This window comes from Podarcis melisellensis (genome assembly GCF_964234715.1).
Source record: "Podarcis melisellensis genome assembly, chromosome: Z".
In the NCBI taxonomy this organism is placed as follows: Eukaryota; Metazoa; Chordata; class Lepidosauria; order Squamata; family Lacertidae; genus Podarcis; species Podarcis melisellensis.
In genome coordinates, this window is record NC_138547.1 from 18,388,854 (window position 1) to 18,405,603 (window position 16,750).

The following is a 16,750-nucleotide window of genomic DNA, read 5'->3' on the forward strand; positions in this document are numbered from 1 at the left end:
TAAAATGTTCTGTTTGTGGGTTGTTGATTTTTTTATTCTCTTGTGTGGGTAGAAATTGGATTCAGCTTTGTTTTTTCTTGTCTTTTTCCAGTCTGCTGCAGCTTCAGGAAACTCAAGACATGGCAGAATTGGACAGAGAAAATACCCCACCTTAAAATAGCACCCAGCAAGTCTGTCACCTGCGCCGTCACACATGAATTTACAAAGAATTTCTCAAAATCCCATGCCACGTACAGAATCTGTCCTCTCTCATATTGAGGGGAAGATTCGTTTTGGTGGCTTTTCCCACTGAGACTCTTGACTTGCATCAGTCATCAAATGCGCCCCGTTACGTAAAAGCCAGCTGGAGTGTTCTAACTCCAGAGAGAGACAAATCCCCAGTAATGAAATGGCTACTCTCTGCTGCAAGAATCAAAAGAGAGGTGGGGAGAGGGCTGTCCTCCCCCCCAACCCTTTGGCTGACTTTGATTGGAATCCATATATTCTTCAGTGGTTTCTGAATGCTTTAGGAAAGGGGAGCTCTTTCCCAATATTTAGGGGGATATTTGTCACCTTTAACACTGCAGTTTGTGGCCTTACAGGGATTGGGGCACAGTTTTATGCATATAAAACCACCAGCCTGCATTTGTTGCTTATCCTGAAGCATTTAAGAGATATTTGGCTGGGATTTTTCTTGACATATTGACCTTTCTCCCACAATACACCTCCTCCCTTTGAGTGGGAGGCAGGAAACATAGCTCATCCAAATAGATATATGTATAATGAATTAAAAAAGGAAAAAGGAAAACTGTGATTTGTAATTAAAAATTAATTGGAAGTGGATTTTCTCTAGTATGTATGTAGTTTGTGTTTAGGCTCATTCTGCAGCCACTGTATAGTTTAAAAAACAAACAACTCCCAGAAGCTCTTTATATCGTAGATGATGCTCTTCTCTCTCTGGCAATTCCTCTTGAAGTGCAATATATCTCTCTCTTTCTCTCTCTCTCAAACTCTTGGTTATAAATCTCTAAATTAATGCAGTAATGGTTTAAAGGTTGTTGTTCTTTAAGTGGGGGAGGGTCTTTCTCTTACTTCATGATCAGAATCACTGTGGTATTCTATTAAATCAAGCAGATTTTAATTCAGCCAACCTTCCCTTTGAAGTAGGCCACACTCACACCCTCTTAAGCTTGACAGAACCCCAACAGGAGGGAGACTTAAATATTTATTTATGTGCTGGGTTAAGATTTGCTCTGGTAGTGATGGAGCCAATTCACTCACCCACCACAACCAATCATGCTGAAGAGATGAAAGAGATGTTTAGTTGGAGGCACTGTTATGCAGTGGTTCAGCTCTTTTCTCCTGCATCATGTCCGGAAAGGAGTGGGAAGTGAATGGACTCCTGGGCACTCACTTGTGGGGTGCCTCAGGTATCTGTCCTTTCCCCCATGTTTTTTAACACTGAAACCACTGGTAGAGATCATCAGGGGGGTTTCACCAATATGTGGATGATACCCAGCTTTACCTCCTGTTTAAATCAGAACCAGTGAAGGTGGTAAACATACTATGTGGGTGTCCAAAGGCAGTTGGGGGATGGATGGCGGCTAATGGATTGAGGTTGAATTTTCACAAGACAGATGTACTGTTTCTGGGGGACAGAGGGTGGGCAGGTGCGGGGAATTCCCTGGTTCTGAATGGGGTACCTGGACTCCTTAGACCAGGTGTGCAGCCTGGGAGTCATTTTGGACTCACTGCTGTCCATTGAGGCATAGATCAACACTGTCCAGGGCAGCTGTCTTATCAACTCCATCTGGTACACAGGCTGAGACCCTATCAGCCTGCACACTGTCTCGCCAGAGTGGTACATGCTCTGGTTTTCTCCCGCTTGGACTACTGCAATGTGCTGTATGTGGGGCTACCTTTGAAGGTGATTCGGAAGCTACAACTAATCCAGAATACAGCTGCCAGAATGGTGATGGGGAGCAGCTTCTGGGGCCATATAACACTGGTCCCAAATTATATCTACTTTGGCTCCTAGTACGTTTCCGAGCACAATTCAAAGTGTTGGTGCTTTAAAGCCCTAAACGGCTTTGTCCCTGCATACCTGAAGGAGCATCTCCACCTCCATCATTCAGCCCAGACACTGAGATCCAGCTCTGAGGGCTTTCTGGTGGTTCCCTCACTGCGAGAAGTGAGATTAGAGGGAACCAGGCAGAGGGCCTTCTCAGCAGTGGCACCCTCCCTCTGGAATGCTCTTCCGTCAGGTGTCAAAGAAATAAACAATTATCTGACTTTCAGACGACATCTGAAGGCTGCCCTCTATAGGGAATTTTAAATGTTTGATCTTAATTGTGTTTTAATTTGTTGGAAGCCACCCAGAGTGGCTGGGGTAACCCAGTCAGATGGGCAGCATATAAATAAATCATGATTATTATTACTGATTTATTAATATTGACTGGAGTCTTTATGGGTTAACTCCACATATTTGGAATCTGGAAAGCCTTAAATATATGACGAAAGGATTACTTGTGTTCAGGAGGAATTGTTAACGATCCACATTCAAGAGCCCTGGACTTTCTGCTGACAGTGTGATGATGGCTGCTTCTTTTTTTTACCTTCCAAGTCTTCTCAAATACTTGTGCCCCACTGGCCATTCTGCCCTTTTTGTGCAGCTGTCTCTGATTCTGTGTCTTTTCATGTGGACCCGCCAAAACATGTTCTCAGCTCAAGAGGTTTTCCTTGGCACAGAGAGCCTTCTCCCTGTCCTCTCTAAATGTTAGAATCAACACACTGTACATTCTTTAAAAAATAAAATATTTTGTGCTCTGAAGCACGTTTCACAATTTACTTGGCTTGTGGTTATTGGGGGGTCACGCAGAAGAATTGGGGTTCTCAAAATATATCTCTTCCAAAGGGGAGGGGCTGGTCACAACAACAGAAGACCCTACCATGCGCCAGAATAGAACCATAGGCATCTCCCCCTCAGCACCATGTTTTAAATAATGCTAATAAAAAAGCTGGAAAACTAGGATTGCCGCCTGCTCAGAGCAGACCTACAGAAATCAATACACTGCCGTTAGTTGTGTCCAATCAGGTTCAGTGGGTCTGCTCTTAGTAGAAGCTAACAGTGGACACAGCCAGCTGGAGCTTGTGGTTCCTTCTCAGCCTTACCTAGCTCACAGGGTCATTGTGAAGATCGAAGTGGGAGAGTGGAACATAAATGTAAATAAGTAAAACTCTGAATTTGAGAGGAGCAGGGGGAGAGCTGTGGTACTTCAGGTGTTATTGGACTACAACTCCCATCATGCCTGGCCATTGGATGTGTTCTCAGGGGCTGATGGGAGTTTGAGTCCAGTAATCCCAGGAGGGCCACAGAGGTGCTCCTGCTTTTAAAGTCTTTCAGCCCACGGCTACAGTATGGGATTAACAGGGATCCCTCACACAATGTACCACGGACACTTTTAGCGGTTCTCAACCTGTGGGTACCCAGATGTTGTTGGACTACAATTCCCATCACCCCTGAGCTCTGGCCTTGCTAGCTAGGGGTGATGGGAGTTGTAGTTCAACAACATCTGGGTACCCACAGGTTGAAAAACCGCTAAAAGTGGTGCCATACTATATAAAGTACTACTACTAATGTTGCTGTTGTTTCAAAGATAGAAAGGCAATATCCATTTATTTTAAAGTATTAAAAGCCCACGTCGTCGTGGTCCGTGGTGGGAAAGACACTCCCTCCAGGACACCTCTACAGGTGTTTCGGAACTCCAACTCCCGTCATGCCCTGCCATTGGTCGCCCTCGCAGGGGCTGATGGGAATTGGAGTCCCCGCTGCTAGGCCCATCTCTGAGGCGGCGGTTCCGAGAAGGACTCCAGCTTCTGGCTCCCCTCGCGGAGTGAGGCGGCTGGGAGGAGCAGCAGGGAGGCCCCGCAGGAGGAGGCAGAGGAGGGCAGCGGCGACGAGAGGCCGGGGAGGAAAGCGGCCTGGCCTCATTCAGAGAGTTACAGGTTTGGGGGTGCTGATGGAGGCGGGGGGTGGGACTGGAGGGAAGAGGATGAGGGTGGGGGCTTGTCCCGGGACAGGGTGTCTCAACGCACGTTGTGTGTGTATACGCATGTTACTGTGTTACATATTATTGCTGTGAATAATATGCAGGGAAACGGTTTGAATCGCTCCTTCATCGGCTGCTTTAATACAAATGATATTTTTTGTTGGTTAATCACAATGACATATATATTATCTTGGTGACAAACCGCAATTCTAAAAGGGATCCAGCGAAAACTTTGGTAGAGTTCCATTTCGTGCTTACATGCATTGGTGTGTGTGTGTGGTTGTATGAAATACTGTATCACAGCAGCATTTTATTTTTTAGGTCAATATAAATGTATAAACACACACTGCAGAATAGTGGACACGACTAACTTAGTTCCATTAACCTCTAGTGGGTCTGCTCTATTCTCTGGTATAACATAGCTGGGTAGCTACTTAAACATCCCATTGAAACTCACAGTGTATGCTAAAGTTTTTAAAGTTTCAAAACAGACCCTTGTTCTGCTGGCATCCCTCCTTTTGAGCTCTGGATCACTGCCTTGACAAAGGCCTTAGGATAGAGCCACCAGCCAGTGGCGTAGTGTGGGGGGTGCAGGGGGGGCCGGCCGCACCGGGCGCAACATCTGGGGTTAGGGCAAATCCACGGGTTAGGGGGCGCAAATTACTTGCCTTGCCCCGGGTGCTTACAACCCACGCTACGCCGCTGCCATCAGCCACTGCTGCTTAGCGTGCTTGAGCCTACAGAGGCAGCTGCTATTCCCATTTTATAGACAGGGCTAAAGAGGCTAAGCAAGAGCGGCTGTAGAAGAAGCAGGTCTTGAATCCAGTCCTGTCTTCTTCCCAAACACTGGGCCACATTGACTGCCAACCTCATATTTCTTGATTCAAGCAATCCCTGAGAAACCTGCTATGGAAAAAGGTGTGTTGGCTGAGTCAAACTGTTTGCTTGTAGCTATGGGTCCTTGCAGCTTCTCTAGGAAACGGAGGGGTGTGACTGAGCCTTAGAGTGGCAGCACCTTTCCGGAGCTTTAGACTTGAACAGCTACTGCCAAGCAGATTCTCTGTACACAAACACTGTCACTGCTCATGACGGTGTTCCCACACAGCTGCAGGCTGTGGAAATAAAGCACCCCTGAATCAACTGATGCACCCTCACCCCAGGTTCCTGACTTGTGAGTCACTCAGCTGGCCACCTGTCAAATGGGAGTGATCTGGCTAATCAATAATATATTTAAATTATTTGCTTGTTACATCTTTGTCCTGCCCAAAGGGAGCCCAGAATGTCATATTCACAGTCCAACATGATAACAACATAAAACACCAAAAGCACTCCTATAAAAACTAATAAAAAACAGTTATTCTAGAAAGCAGAGATCCTATGTGGAGGTTGGGAGCTTTAGATGGGAAGCCTTTAATAATGCCTGGAGATCTTGGCTAATCTTTTTTTAAAAATAATAATAATAATACAAAATGCATTATTGTTGTTGTTGTTGTTATTTTATTCCTAGGTGGATCCCAGCAATGCATCTTCATGTTCAGGCAACGGGCCTTCCGTTCCTGACACTGGTGTCCTGATTGGGGTTCTTTTCCCACTCAGGAAAACATGCCTTAGGCTGTTGCCCTGACTTCCGCATAGATGGGATATCCAATGGATTTTCCTAGGGGACAATGGAGCACACACCGAACCCTGAGGACAAAGTACCACAAAACATACCACCCAAGGAGGCTGCTCGGGCTGCCAGACAGGAGGCGGGTGACAACGTGGATTTCCTCTCCAAGCACCAGCAAGAAATCCAGGCTTCCTTTTTCAACAACGCTTTGGAAAGCCATCTAGAAGGGTTCCAGGCCCACACAGAGCTCAGGTCATTCACCCCAAAGCCTCCCCGCAAGCCCCCAAGACTTGAGCGAACCTCTTCTCTCGATGAACTGATCTGGCGGAGGAGGAGGCTCTTCAGGATGAGCCGAGACAGCTTGGTGGATCCCTCCGAGATGGGCTCCTCCAATGGATCCCTCCAAGGGGAGAATCCTCTGGGACAGATGGCAGCCTCCACAAGCAATTCACACTGTGACCCGGAATTCCTCTGTGGCTTGCAGCAAGCTTCGGAGGCGCCCCCCACCAGGCATGGCAACTTGCATGGGAAGCTGTCTAGAGTGATGCCCACCCATCCTCCGCCCCCTCTGGAGCTTGATGGCTCCTTCCCTTCTCTGAGGACAACTAATAGGATCGACCCAGATTGGGCGGATTACAGGCTTTGCTCCCAGAGTGCCTTTCCAAGGGCAGGCAGCAGCTGGAGTGACACCAGGCTCCACAGCCGCGGGATGGTTTGTGACAACTGCTCCACCACCTCCATGAAGTCCACCTTCAGTCTCTTGACCCCCATCCGCGTCAGGGATGTGCGGAACAGGTAGGGTCCTTGTAGCGTGGGGGGAGGTCAAGAGGGGGAGTCATGAGGAGCATTCCTCCACAGGTACACTTATGCTAATTCTGACTGAGTGCTCAGTGAGGTGGGGACGGAATTTTCTGTTGGAATAAAAAATCCCTGAGGTCGTCCCAGAGAAAGACTTAGGGACAGGAGTTGGCAGGAATCTGATAACCCATTCTCATCTCTTTCCTGAAAGGGCCCCTTAGATTTTCAAAATATATTTGATTTAAACTTTTAGTTCATTTGCTTTCATCTTTTTATTTCCCATAGCTTATGAATATAAATACACACAAAAAGAAATAAATAGCACTAAGAAGCACAACTTGTTTGAAGAAAGGAATGAAGGGGGGGGAGCAAATAAATAGAAGTACATAATATATTTTACAGGATTCCCAGTGGTGTTTATGATTCAGCATCCTGCTATATTTTGTTACACCAATACATAATAGAAGGGCACTACCTTTCAACTAGGTAATTCCCCACCTGCCTGCCTTCCCTGACTCTCATAGGATGTTTCCCAAACTCTGTTTTTGTTTTGTTTTTCATTTCCCAAGGAAGAAAGAATGAGGAAGGCAATCTGGGATAGTGGATTGTAGCATTACAGTTGTCCAGGTGACAGCCTTGGCCAGCAAGGCCCCAGCTCCCCTTAGACTGACATGCCAGCCAGCGCCTTGAGGGTGCAGATCTGGCCATAGTGACACATGCTTGAGTTACATCTTACAGTTTGATTTACTGCTGCATATTCTCAATGGGAGGAGTTTGGTCTTGAATCTTGAATGCTCCTCAATTGGAGGAGTTTGGTCTTGAATGCAGTGAACAGGTTATGTGTTGGGTTTTAGGAGTGTATTCCTTCACTATCACAGTGGCATCATCAGCTGTTGTTCTGTTTCCAGACCCATCTTTCACGCACCAAGAGTGCAGGATGTGGCAAGCACACCTCCACCTGTAAAGAAACCCCACCCAGGCAGGACATTAGTTCTGTTGCATCACTGGGCAGTTTTCACTTAAATGAAGCAAATTTATTTTTTATATATATATATATATATATATATATATATATATATATATATGCTTTCGTAGATTTTCACGGGTACAGGAATGCAGGTTTTGGTGTCCTCGGGTGTCTTCCCGTGTAAAAGTTGGGGTGTCTAGGCGACGTTTCGACGAGGTCTCACTCGTCATCTTCAGGCTGGTGCTTTCGGCTTCTTGTTACTGGAACAGAGCAGGATCTCAGTGTTTGAGTTCCTATAAATACTGTTGAGGGGGTGTGGTGTATAGCCTCAACCAAAAAATAGCACCAACCAAAAAATAGCCAATATCCTCAGAAACCCCAAGGATAAAATCCAGTTGGAAAACCAAGGGGTCTATGAAATACCCTGCAAAGTCTGCCCAGCCACGTACATTGGACAAACAAACAGACGAATAAATGCACGTATCGCAGAACACAAGAATGCCGTCAAAAAAGAAGAAAAAACTTCCTCTCTTTTCCAACACATGAAAGAAACAGGACACGAAATTAATTTTGCAGATTCCAAATTGCTCTTTAACATGGAACATCACCACAAGAGAATAATCATGGAAGCCATCGAGATAGAAAAACACCCTCACAACATGAACAAGCGTGACGACACATCCCGCTTGCCAGACATCTGGAAATTAGCCCTCCCCACAAAAACTGACACCAGATCCAGAGGCACACAGAACGCCATCACCAATCAACCACACCAGACCCAAACCCAGACCCTCTCCACAGATAAATTACAGACACCATCCAGTAGCCAAACCATGGTGGCACCTCCGGATGCTGCACCCCCCTGCAATCCCTACACAGATCTGGCTGACACAGGCCACAAAACCACAGCTCGCCCCTATACACGAAGCCAAGCCAGAGCACAACTAAGTGCAGTACAGCCATCTTCTCAGAAAAACTCTTCACAAAGTTCAAGAGGTCAAGACACAAAGACTTTAGCAACTAATCCACCCCTAATGACCCACCTAAGTGGTACTCAGGATATCACTCAAGAAATCACTCAAGATATCCCTCAAGTAATTAAGGAACAAAAGAAGAAAAGGCACACTAGCCTGGGAACTTCCTCTCTGCCCAGAACATTGGAGGCTATACACCACACCCCCTCAACAGTATTTATAGGAACTCAAACACTGAGATCCTGCTCTGTTCCAGTAACAAGAAGCCGAAAGCACCAGCCTGAAGATGACGAGTGAGACCTCGTCGAAACGTCGCCTAGACACCCCAACTTTTACACGGGAAGACACCCGAGGACACCAAAACCTGCATATATATATATATATATATATATATATATATATATATATATATGCTTTCGTAGATTTTCACGGGTACAGGAATGCAGGTTTTGGTGTCCTCGGGTGTCTTCCCGTGTAAAAGTTGGGGTGTCTAGGCGACGTTTCGACGAGGTCTCACTCGTCATCTTCAGGCTGGTGCTTTCGGCTTCTTGTTACTGGAACAGAGCAGGATCTCAGTGTTTGAGTTCCTATAAATACTGTTGAGGGGGTGTGGTGTATAGCCTCCAATGTTCTGGGCAGAGAGGAAGTTCCCAGGCTTTCAGCCGAAAGCACCAGCCTGAAGATGACGAGTGAGACCTCGTCGAAACGTCGCCTAGACACCCCAACTTTTACACGGGAAGACACCCGTGGACACCAAAACCTGCATATATATATATATATATATGAAATAACAATGCATTATCTTTACCTACAGAAGTTATTTGGAAGGCAGCCTTTTGGCGACTGGTGCACTGCTGGGAGCAGAGGAATTGAACCGGTATTTTCCTGACCGGAACGTTGGCATCTTCGTTGCCACCTGGAATATGCAGGGCCAAAAGGTGAGGGAAGAAAAAGGCTGGCTGGGGGCTTTGCCTGGTGATTGGCCTTTGATCCAGGGAGCCTGGCCAAGTCAAGAATACTTATTTGGAAAGGGCCATCATAGCTCAATGGCAGAGTACCTGCTTTGCATGCATAAAGTCCCAGGTTCCATCTCCAGAGGCATCTTCAGCCTGCAGAGCCACTACTGCCAGTCATTGTAGACAATACTGAGTTAGATGGACTGACTCAGTATCAAGCGGCTTCTTATGTTTCTATGCATAGTTGTGTCCAAAATTGTCTGGGAAGCCTCTTCCTCCGTCTTGTCATGCACATCCTGCAAATCTGGCCACAATAACAGCTTTGCCCACATAAAACAAGCAAGATGGCAGAGTAGATCATTCCTGCTCACATCCCTTGTGACATTTTACATGTGCCACTTAAGAAGTGTAAACGTTCCCTAGTGATGCCACTTTATGATTCCTGTTTTGAACTTGTTTTATACCTTTATGGAAACTTTATTGGAAGCGCACCTGGAGTGCATGATGTGTGTCTGTAAACCTAAAGAACTCTATTGGTTTAATGAACCTGCATGGGATTGATTAGTAGTCAGCTTGCTGGTTACATCCCCTAAACATGTTGGCGCTTGTATCCTTGAGAGTCCATTCCTTCTCCTTCCCTATCACCCTCCCACTTAAGTACTCACCTAGAGTTTGGAAAAGTCTTCCTTGTCTTGCAGGAACTTCCTGAGGTGTTGGATGATTTCCTGCTGCCGCCAGGCCCTGACTTTGCCCAGGACATGTATGTGATAGGGATCCAAGAAGGCTGCCCAGATAGGTATGGAAACCAAGAGAAGCTGGCTTTGGCCTCGTAACCCCCACCCACTGCACAGAGGGTGGTTTGCCTGCAAGGGGTCGAAGTCTGTAGCTGAGCACTGCCACATGACCTCATGCAGGGCAATGCTCCCCTTGTAGTGTATAGCCAGTACAGACCTCCTGCTGCCTGATGCAAGTGTACCCTGTTTCTTCAGTTTGGATCATTGTCAGTGTCTGAAATAAGGGCTCCTGGGAGGCAGGAGGCCTTTGCCTCGCCTCTGTTGTGGGTGGAGCGGAGAGTTCCTTGCAAGGATTAGGAAGTCTGGGGTTGCATCCAGTACTAGTCCTACTCAGAGTAGATGCATTTAAGCTGATGGACATGGTTAACTGTCAGGGCTTGAGTCAAGTGTAGGTCAGTAACAAAAACAACAAATCACCTGAGGCCAGTGAAGTTAAATCTTTATTCAAGGAAACCAGCCACAGAGCTCAGGCCTAGTGGTCTCAGCAACTTTTCCTAGGAGGTCTTGCCCCAAAGAAGCAGTTGCAAGGACTAAAGTTTCCTGCCTTCCCACCCCTCTCTAAGACTTCTTCTCTCCAGAGTTTTCCCCATGCAGTCGCAAACCGCATCTGCACACAACTAATCACTGCTCTTTTCATTTCTCTGTGCATTCTCAGAGAATGGGTGAGGGGAGCTGGTCGCAGAGTAGGCGGAGATTCCCTGTATTCTTCAGCAGCCTCTTGATCCCTTTCCTCTTTAGCATCTGCTTCAGACTCAGTCTGAACTGCCCTCTGCCACAGCCTGTTCCTGCTCACTAAACCCTGCCACCTCTTCTACTGCTGACACCTCCTCCTTCCAGCCTGCTCCTTCTCCCTCTGACTACGCATCATAGTCTCAGCACAAATCCTCTGGCTCTGAGCCTTCCTCCCTTAGGGTTCCCTAAGGGGTTCCCCAGCTCCTCTGCATCCAGCCAGTCCATGACACTAACTTACGTTCATTTATTTCAGTGGGTCTGCTCTGAGTAGGACTTTGCTGGGTACAACCTAAATCTGGGGGCACTGCTAAGGATTCCCTGCACTTTTAAGAACAGTGTCAGACATCCCATGTCATGTAAATGAGCCTGACACTTGTCACTAGCAAGCCTTTTTGAAGCATGTCTGGTGGAGTTCAAGGCTGGGTGAGGAGAAGCTCGCGCAACAGGTTTCCTTTCCTCTGCTTCCCCCTGCCAGGCGTGAGTGGGAGATCCGCTTGCAGGAGACGCTGGGCCCCCATTACGTCATGCTCTATGCGGCATCTCACGGTGTACTCTACATGTCAGTTTTCCTGCGGAGGGACCTCATCTGGTTCTGCTCAGGTGGGGCTTGCCAATTGGGTGGTCCTTGAAAAAAGTTTAAGTCATTTATGCATTGAATTTCTTATCGTTGATCTTGAATATGTAGTTTTAGTATTTTTGTTGCTTTGCATTTTTTTAAAATTTAAACATATTTTTAATTAAAGGTTTCTTGGTTTACAAAAGTATGTTCAATGTCTCTTTTTTCAAGTTACATTTTCTACAGATCAGTTTCATTTGATGAGACATTAGTGTTATATTAGGAAGAAAAGGGGGAAAGAGGTGAAGAGGGGAATGGGCGAGGGGGGTGGGGGTGGGTGGCAATGCTTCTACTTAGTGTGTGGGGTTTTGTGTCAGCGTCACTTTTGTGGGTTCTCATTACTATTCGCTTGTGTTCCTTTGGTGGTGAGAGAGGCTGGGGTTGGCCTAGGGTGTGGTTGTTTGTTTGTGATTGGCCATGGTGAACTTTGTTTTCATGTGTAAGTGGGGTGGGTGGGTGTTTTTGCATCAAATTAACCACATTGATTTGTATGCTATTGGTGGATTCTTGTCGTCTTGTTGGGCTGTGTATGTGATAAAGGGGAGCCATACCGGGGTGAAGGTGTTTTCTTCTATTTGTCCCCGTATCAGTTTCAGTTTATTAGTTAGTTTTTCGTTGCTTTGCATTGTTAAGCTGCTTTGTTTATTACTTGGATAGAAAAGCAAGGTATAAGTATTAAATCTAATCAAGCTGGATTCAAATTTATTTAGGGACAGTATTTATTTATTTATTCTTTAGGGGTCAAGGCAGCTTCCAGCAAATTAAAATAAACCATAGATAATATTTTCTCATTCTTACTATGTTTCACAGAATAGGACAAAAAGAGAAAAAAATATGCACATAATATATTACTCTTTTTAAAGTAACAAAAATAATATACAGGGTCTTAATGTCTTCTCCAAACTTCTAATTCCAAACCAAAATTAAAATTGCTCTTTTTTTCAATAATTCATACAGAATATTTCCCCATGCATGGTTACAATAAATTAATTTATATTATACATTACTGCTATATCCCAAATCCTAGAAAACCATTCCGAAGTAGGGACTGGGAGATAGGAGAGAGAGAAGCTAGCCATTTATAATCAATCTAATTTTAAAAATGCCCATAAAACTGCAATATCCAACAGAATTAAAATGACTCGAACCCAGGGGTCGGTTGTTACTGTTTTTCTTCAATGTGATGAAATCTGCACCAATATAAGCAGAAGCTTCAACTTTTCTTGGAAGGAAAGTCCCTTGTTTAACCACCAGCACTGGCCTGTGATCTTGGTTTATGCCAGAGGTCAGGGTTGGCCACGAGTTGGGTGCATCACCTGTGACAGGCATTCTCTCCCTCCTTCCTTCCAGAGGTGGAATATGCCACCGTGACAACTCGCATTGTGTCTCAGATCAAGACCAAGGGGGCCCTCGGAGTTTGCTTCACCTTCTTCGGCACTTCCTTCCTCTTCATTACCTCCCACTTCACATGTGAGTATCTCCCCAGGCCCCCATCCCCATATATAAGCAGCAGATGGGGCAAGGAACACTGCTGCCCCTTCTTTCCAGGATCAATGGTTTGAATGGGACTTGTCACCAACATCTCATTTCAAGAGCAGGCTCTAAAATGAACCATGCAGATCAGGCTGGGTATTTGTAGAATATGGGACTGTGTGTCTGTGAGAGAGAGACGGAAGCAGAGGAAAGGCAACTGACCAGATATTTTCATCCAAGTCATAGATTACATAGAGCTTCTCTATGGGGTGGAGAAATTAATGTACTATCCTCTGTTGGCATTTCTGGGCTTTGTCCCTCTCCCCAGTCTTTGTCCTTTTCCCATTTTTCTGTTGCTGGATGTCTGTATTTGTATGTGTGGCATTTCTGGATCCTTGGACAGTCTGTTTTGAGGAAAATCTTGCTTAACCTGCTTGATGGTGCTGACTGCTAAATTGGGCTGCCTTGACTCAGCCTTGTGGATCACACCCCATCCTGCCCAGGACCTGTGCAGTACAGCTGGGTTTCAAAACAGAATCCATCGCCTCTTCTCCATATAGGAATCTCTTGATAATTAATTGCCAGAGCAAGCTACCCATGAACTCTGTCCCCTGTTTCCTGTTTTCAAGAGGCCTTGCATCAAGCAGACTGTCTTTTCTTTTTCAGCTGGAGATGGCAAAGTGTACGAGAGGGTCCTGGACTACAACAAAACCATCCAGGCTCTTACACTTCCAAAAAACATTCCAGATACCAACCCCTATCGCTCCAGCCCTTGTGAGTAGCTTGATGTCTGGAAGAAAGGCCCTTTATTGTTGTGTGAAATACTTGCAATTTTGTAATGAGCTGCTCCTTCCCAGTAAATGTAAACCACCATGGAAAACGTGGTTCTAAAAAATAAGCTGATTTTCCTCTCCAAATCAGTGGTCTAGCCCTCATGTGGTTAATGGTAAACACAGTTAACACAAGCCAAAGTGAATGTTTTTGAGCTCCTCCTTCCAGCTGCAAGGCAGAGCCTGAAATTTGCTGGAGTTCCTCCTGCTCATGCATGTCATGCTAAACCACAGTTTAGTGTGACGTAGACTAGAGGAACTGCCAATTACAGGCAATGGCTCTCCACTAACTAAAGGCTGAAACTTCTAATCTGCTGCCCTCCTTGCAAGGAAGGAGGAGGAAGTCCACAATCTTTAGAGAGACTGAAAACCTCATCACTTATAGTTTCTTTTCCTTTGGCCCAGTAAACATAAGAGAATGTATTTAGGCCACCATAAAGCCCTTGAAGAAGGGAGCTCCAGAGCTAAGCTGCTGTGGAGGCATCCCCCTTAATTTAGAATGTTAACAGCGGCAGTACTTAGCAGTTTATTTACGTGCTTCTTGAAGGTCAAGGCTTGTGACAATCTCATCAAACTCCTGCATCTCACAATTTGGTTGCTGAACTTCTGCATCTTGGATCTTCAGCTGAAATAGGGTCATGGTAAGATTCCTCACCTAATCCCAGCTCCCTTTCATTTGGCTCTGCAGCAGACGTCACAACCCACTTTGACAATGTATTTTGGTTCGGGGACTTCAATTTCCGCCTGAACGAGGATCGGGAGGTGGTGGAGCAGATCCTTAGCCAAGGGCTGGAAGCAGACATGTCTAAGTTGCTACAGCATGACCAGTTGATTAAGGAAATGGCCAGTGGTAAGGAGAATATCACAGCCATGTTTCCATCCCAAAACTAAAGCTTGATTCAGCCCTGATGAAGCCATGGGGAAAGTTGACTCTTTGCGTCCTTCCCTCCCACAGGATCAATTTTCAAGGGGTTCCAAGAGGCTCCCATTCTTTTCCGCCCTTCCTACAAGTTTGATGTTGGGCGGGACTCCTACGATACTACCTCAAAGCAGAGGACACCATCGTACACGGTAAGAACTTCTACATGAGCAGCAGACAGCATCTCACCTGGAAACTTCAGGAAGAATGATATTGTGCCTTGGTGGGAAAGAAGTACAGCACTTACCACTGAGTGTCTTTTATGCTTGTGAAAAGGAAAGTGCCCTTGGAAGAGAGCTGGCTGTTTCTCTGCTGTAGCGATTAACTCACCTTTCCCCTCTTTGCCCCTTGGACTTCTCAGGATCGTGTGATCTACCGGAGCCGTCACAAGGATGACATTCAAGCTGTGAAATACTCTTCCTGCCTTGGGATCAAAACATCAGACCACCGGCCTGTATATGGGTTATTTCGTGTCAAAGTCAGGCCTGGAAGAGACAAGTTAGTATTGACACTTTGTGTCGTGGTGGCCTTTGGCATGAATCTGATGGAGGGCTGGAGGTGAGGGGTAGGTTCTAAGCAGCCTCCAAGAGAGAGCAGACTGGTAGCACTTGTTCCCCTGCTGTAGGGAACCACATTGGCACAGGAATTGTGTCATGGGCAGGCAGCACAGGTCTTGCAGACTAGTCCCCAGAGAAGGATGTGTGGTCTAATTCAGTAAAAAGTCTTGATTTTGACAGTAGCATGATTAACCAGAGTGGCTGGGGCAACCCAGTTGGATGGGTAGGATATAAGTAATACATTATTATTATTATTATTATTATTATTATTATTATTATTATTATTCTCTCAACTCCTCTCATCCTACTCAGCCACTGGGGCTGGTGGAAGTCATAATCCAGCAGCATCTGGACATTCCCCACACCTGGCATGGATATCCCTTGACAGCAAGGATGGGGAAACAGAGGCCCTCTGGATGTTGCTGAATAATACTCCCCACCATCAGCACCAGCATCTTCCTTGAGCCTTGACAATGCTGGCTACTGGGGTTGCTGGGAGTTAAGAGTTCAACAAGTGTTGGAGATGCCAGGAGTCCTGCTTTTATGGCTTGTGAAGATGCAGCTTCCTCCACCTACGTGTTGCTTCCCACCTAAATGCTGCCTTGTCTCTTTCCAGCATCCCACTGGCTGCTGGCCTGTTTGATCGAGAACTCTACTTGATTGGCATCAGGCGACGTATCACCAGGGAACTTCAGAGGAAGCAAGCACTCAAGGACCAAAAAGCCAGTGCCGTCTGTTCTGTTTCCTGACCTCAAAGGGCCATCCAAAGAGGGCTTTTCTGAGCTGAGCACAAGAGGAGCTTCTGACTGCTCCCCGCAGTGAAAGGGCCTGTGCAGGAAAGAGCGCCAGCATCTGTCGCTTGGGGCCTCCTGCCATCAGGTCTTTGAAACTGCCTTGTCGCTGCTGTGCCTGGAAACATGGAAGGAATGCTCTTGAGGTTGACAGTGACTGGCTGTTTGTAGACACTTGATCACAAGAAGGCAACAAACTTGTCCAGTGGAGCTGGGGGGAGACTTTCCTAGACTGAGATGCTCCCTTGTCTCATTGATGCCGTTTTGGGAAACTTGTTGCCTGAAAAAGGATCATGGGCATCCTTTTTGTGTTTTAAGACCATGTGCTCACATCTTGGTTTTCATCAGGTGCCTCTGGGGACCAGCTCTGGGAATATTCTGCATCTGTATTTTTACTCCATTCGTTCCCTGCCACCAAGAAGCTGAATATGCAGAAACATTTGAGCATGCTGCTAGCTTCATTTGCCCCCCAAAACACATGGTGAAGTTCCCATTTGGAACAGGCACATTTATTTTTGAAGTAGGAAGTGCCAGGGAGAGTGCTGATGGCATGCTGCAACTCCTGGGAAGGGCCTCGGATATCTTCCCTCATTCCCAGACCTGGACATAGATTAGTAGTATTAAGAAATAGAAGGCTTTCTGGTTTCATTGAACCAAGAACCTTTGTTGCTTGTCTCTTCCCAGCTGGCTACAAAAATCAGTATTC

At 46.2% G+C, this 16,750-nt stretch overlaps 2 protein-coding genes across 9 annotated transcripts in view; both read left to right on the forward strand.

The window, feature by feature from the left end:
* Positions 1-2,822, forward strand: part of SEC16A (SEC16 homolog A, endoplasmic reticulum export factor) — a 39,185-nt gene extending 36,363 nt beyond the window's left edge. For all 7 annotated transcript variants that reach the window (XM_081897739.1, XM_081897737.1, XM_081897743.1 and 4 more), the window contains one exon: positions 92-2,822. In XM_081897739.1, coding sequence (XP_081753865.1) covers positions 92-160 — 69 coding nt within the window. In that variant the 3' untranslated portion in view covers positions 161-2,822. The remainder of the gene's footprint in view (positions 1-91) is intronic.
* A 974-nt stretch (positions 2,823-3,796) lies between these two features.
* INPP5E (inositol polyphosphate-5-phosphatase E) lies at positions 3,797-16,521 on the forward strand. 2 transcript variants are annotated; one of them, XM_081897837.1, is made up of 11 exons: positions 3,797-3,984; positions 5,536-6,432; positions 9,191-9,314; positions 10,031-10,128; positions 11,334-11,458; positions 12,825-12,944; positions 13,614-13,721; positions 14,469-14,627; positions 14,733-14,848; positions 15,058-15,194; positions 15,870-16,521. In XM_081897837.1, the coding sequence occupies exons 2-11, from the start codon at positions 5,696-5,698 to the stop codon at positions 16,000-16,002; spliced, it is 1,857 nt and encodes a 618-aa protein (XP_081753963.1). In that variant the 5' UTR covers positions 3,797-3,984; positions 5,536-5,695; the 3' UTR covers positions 16,003-16,521. The 2 variants fall into 2 exon arrangements, with proteins under 2 accessions (XP_081753963.1, XP_081753962.1); XM_081897836.1 differs by having other exon boundaries at positions 3,798-3,984; positions 14,466-14,627.
* Positions 16,522-16,750: the final 229 nt, after the last annotated feature.

What these genes read in the sequence shown, in the direction of transcription:
- INPP5E (XM_081897836.1), top strand. Translation starts at nt 5,696, where the DNA reads ATGGAGCACACACCGAACCCTGAGGACAAAGTACCACAAAACATACCA. An exon ending in GTCAGGGATGTGCGGAACAG is followed by an intron (nt 6,433 to 9,190) that starts GTAGGGTCCTTG and finishes CTTTACCTACAG; the next exon opens with AAGTTATTTGGAAGGCAGCC. An exon ending in GTCAGGCCTGGAAGAGACAA is followed by an intron (nt 15,195 to 15,869) that starts GTTAGTATTGAC and finishes GTCTCTTTCCAG; the next exon opens with CATCCCACTGGCTGCTGGCC.